The 3,665-nt window shown below is 49.0% G+C and overlaps 1 protein-coding gene across 1 annotated transcript; it reads left to right on the forward strand.

The window, feature by feature from the left end:
• The first annotated feature begins 1,062 nt into the window (after nucleotides 1-1,062).
• LOC136958819 (serine/threonine-protein kinase pim-3-like) lies at nucleotides 1,063-3,295 on the forward strand. The gene is made up of 6 exons (XM_067252930.1): nucleotides 1,063-1,066; nucleotides 1,494-1,588; nucleotides 1,686-1,736; nucleotides 1,901-2,279; nucleotides 2,650-2,826; nucleotides 3,147-3,295. The coding sequence occupies exons 1-6, from the start codon at nucleotides 1,063-1,065 to the stop codon at nucleotides 3,293-3,295; spliced, it is 855 nt and encodes a 284-aa protein (XP_067109031.1).
• Nucleotides 3,296-3,665: the final 370 nt, after the last annotated feature.

Here is a 3,665-nt window from a genome sequence, read left to right on the forward strand (position 1 = left end):
GCAAATTCCTAATTTTTCGGGACAACTTTTTTCTTACTTTTTACAACTTTGCCGTCTCTCTCCAGGCAGTCCGAGACACAGGAAGTGCAGGAGACGGCATCTCTCCAATGCCAGAGACTCCATGCAGAGGCGAGGGAGAGAGGGTAGGAGGGCAGAGGAACACAGGAGGGAGGCGGAGGGGGCAGGAGGGAGCCCACCAACAGCCTCTGAACGCATAGGCGGAAATCCCGTCCTGGGAAAAATAGGATTTGTCACTGTAAACATGAGGAAATTTAAATAATATTAATAATATGCATTTAACTTATTACAATGTAGGCTATGTGTTACAGCAGTAATTGTGGTGTCCCCCTCAGGAATTGCTCTTGAGAAAATGTCATATAATTGTCCCCCCCAAAATTGATAGCAGATTTTCGCCACTGTCTGATCGTACAGAGAGGAGGAGAGACACCTCCCGGCGAAGGAGGCCCCACGCCAGCCCTGCCAGGACACACAGATCAAGGACCTCTCCACAGAAGCACAGGAAAGAATCTCCCCGGCGTGCACGGAGAAAAGCTAACTCCATCCGGACGCGCCGATCCCAAACGCAGAGGCGATCGACCCCTGGGGAGAGCGGCACAAGGGTGGGGCAGGAGCGAGGCTCCGAGAGCAGACGAGGCAAGGCGGCGAGTGAAGTGGAAGGAGAAGAGAGGATGGAGAGTGGTCCCGTAGAAACCACAGTGTCTAAAGAGAGGGACGGCTGTCAGGAAAGACAGTGTGAAATAGAGGAGCATTCACTCCTGGGCCGATTTAGACTGAGGGTTAACAGAAGGGAGAAGATTAGGAGAGGTGGAGCCAGAACCAGAGATTCTTCACAAAGTTTGAGATCCAAGGGGAATAACCCATCTGAGGACTCGGTCAAAGACTCTCTTAGCCAAAGTCGAAGCCAAAGTGAGAGGTCCATTCCCAGACATACGCTGGGAGTCAGAGCTAAGCCCCAAGCTGGGCACATGCAACCTGGAACCAAAAGGGCTGCCGCCCTCACCAGAGGAAAAGGAAGGAGAGGAAAACAAGTTAGGATCGAGAATGGGTACCAGAGCTCACCCTCTTCCTCCTCAAACGAAGGAGGGTGTGTCAATGACAGTAACAGTGAAGATCCAGAAGGGAAGGAGGACTTTAAACAGAGAAGCAGGAGAAAAAGGGCTCGGCGGTATTCAGAGGAGGAGAAAGAGGAGGTAGATGAGGCACAGACGATCCTGTTGTCTGACAGTCCAGAGACACCGGTACTTGTCCATCATATGACCCGGAGAAGGAAAGCGCAGTGTCTACAGTTACCACCATCTTCAAACTACAGAGTGACGGCGCCCTCAAAATCCAGCTTGTTCTATTTCGGCCCAAACCCCAGTAAGAATTGTATGCAAAATGCGACAAGCATTATGCAAAAACAGGTATTTAAAATTATTATTATTTTTATGTGTGAGTTTCATTTTGTTGTCCCATGCTTGACTGTGTTGCAGGCAGCTTCAAGTCTCTCTACTCGCTGGGAAGCATGCTTGGGAAAGGTGGTTGTGGGGCTGTGTATGCAGCAATCTGCAAAACCGATGGTCGACAGGTTGGCCTTGAACAGACACTAAACTTGACATGAAACCCTTTTTTATGGTTTATTAATTTTATCTTATATATAATATATCTTCAAATTGTCCAATCAGGTAGCTATAAAGTATGTGAAGAAAGGAATGGCTGAGCCCTATGTGAAGCTGGTGAGTTATCCAACTGTTGGCCGAGATCTAAACATTTTCCGAGATGGCACTGTCATCCAGTTAGGAAATACACACTCTTATAACATCATACACATTTCAAACATGTTGGAACCTCTCCTCTTATCTCCATCTTATGTCCTCCTCTCCTCACCCCTCCCCTCCAGCCAGGACTGGGGCAACCGGTGCCCCTGGAGGTGGCCCTGATGCAGATCGTCAGCCACCCCCCAGCCTGCCCCTACGTGCTGCAGCTGCTGGAGTGGTTCCAGGAGGCCGAGCGGTTCATCCTGGTTCTGGAGAGGCCCTACCCCTGCATGGACCTGTTTGACTTCATCGAGGTGCTGGGGGGCCAGATGGACGAGTGTCTGGCCAGGGCCGTCATGATCCAGGTGGTCCTGGCTGCGTGCCACTGCCGAGAGAGAGGGGTTCTGCACCGGGACGTGAAGGTTGAGAATCTGCTCGTGCAGACGGACACTCTGAGGGTCAAGCTCATCGATTTTGGCTGTGGAGACTTGTTGAGGACCAGTAGCTACAGAGACTATTCAGGTATGGAGATACCCAACATACCTCACTCATATGACATCTGCCCTTCTCCCCCCAATTCCATGTTTTGATTACTTATGTCTCTCTCATTATCTTCCCTGCTTCTATTGGTCTCTCCTCCCCTTTCTTCCTTTTCTTCTCTGTTGCCCTCTTCCATGTACATTACATTTAGTCATTTACAAGACGCTCTTATCCAGAGTGACTTACAGTACAGTACAGGGACATTCCCCCTGAGGCAAGTAGGGTGAAGTGCCTTGCCCAAGGACACAACGTCATTTGTGCACGGCCGGGAATCGAACCAACAACCTTCTGATTAATAGCCTGACTCCCTAACCGCTCAGCCATCTGACTCCCTCTTCCCTCCACGTCTCAGGCACGGAGGAGTTCTGTCCTCCGGAGTGGGTGCTGCGCGGGGTCTACCAGGGCCGCCCTGCCACCGTCTGGTCTCTGGGAGTCCTGCTCTTCAGCATGGTGTGTGGGTACCTGCCTTTCAACCAGGAGGCAGACATCATCTCTGGACGCCCACGCTTCACGAAGGACCTTAGTAAACGTGAGGGCGGGGGGGGGGGGGGGGGGGGGGGGGGGGGGCTAGGCCCTCTCATTTACATGTCCTCTCCCCTCAGATTTCTGAGATACACACACATACAGAGACACACACACAGAGACACACACATACAGAGACACACAGACAGACACACACACAGAGACACACACACAGAGACACACACACAGAGACACACAGACAGACATACAGATGGACAGAAACGTAAACATTGCATGAAGTTGTCGATCATATGAATGCTTGAGAGTTACCCAAGGGAACTATCTACACGTCCCCTTTTTCATCCATTCCTCTTCCTGATACCACAGAATGTAAGAAGCTCATTGGCTGGTGTCTGCAGCGGGACCCAACCAAGAGACCAGTCCTGGAGCAGATACTCCTTCATGATTGGATGTTAGCGAGTGAGGTGTCAGAACACTCCAGGCCTACAGTCGATCCTCCTCCATCACATCCTTAATTGTCGCCATACCATTACACTATATTAAAATGTTATTCGATCTTCAAAAATGATGACAAACCACTTGAAAGATTAAATAACAAACAAAGGGACAAGTTGGACATGTGCATGATTTTCTTTTATACAGTAGATCATATCACTTGATTTCAAACTATAACTTTCTTTGAAATTTGAAGGAATGAATATACTGTCAAAGGATTGTCAAAGATATCTAGAACTGAGTGGAATATTACATGTTGCTTTTTGTAGCCAGTTTAGTTTTCAGAAATCATAAGCAAGAATTGCAGTAAGGGAATGTTGGTAATTCTAAGAAAAAAGGAGAACCGAAAGCCATTTTCTGCATCTAAACTTACAACACAACCACAATGCA

This window comes from Osmerus mordax, chromosome 16 (genome assembly GCF_038355195.1).
Source record: "Osmerus mordax isolate fOsmMor3 chromosome 16, fOsmMor3.pri, whole genome shotgun sequence".
Taxonomy (NCBI): Eukaryota; Metazoa; Chordata; class Actinopteri; order Osmeriformes; family Osmeridae; genus Osmerus; species Osmerus mordax.

Coding starts and splice junctions, on each gene's coding strand:
- LOC136958819 (XM_067252930.1), top strand. Junction 1,589..1,685: donor GCAAAACCGATGGTCGACAG/GTTGGCCTTGAA, acceptor TTGTCCAATCAG/GTAGCTATAAAGTATGTGAA. Junction 2,827..3,146: donor CACGAAGGACCTTAGTAAAC/GTGAGGGCGGGG, acceptor CTGATACCACAG/AATGTAAGAAGCTCATTGGC.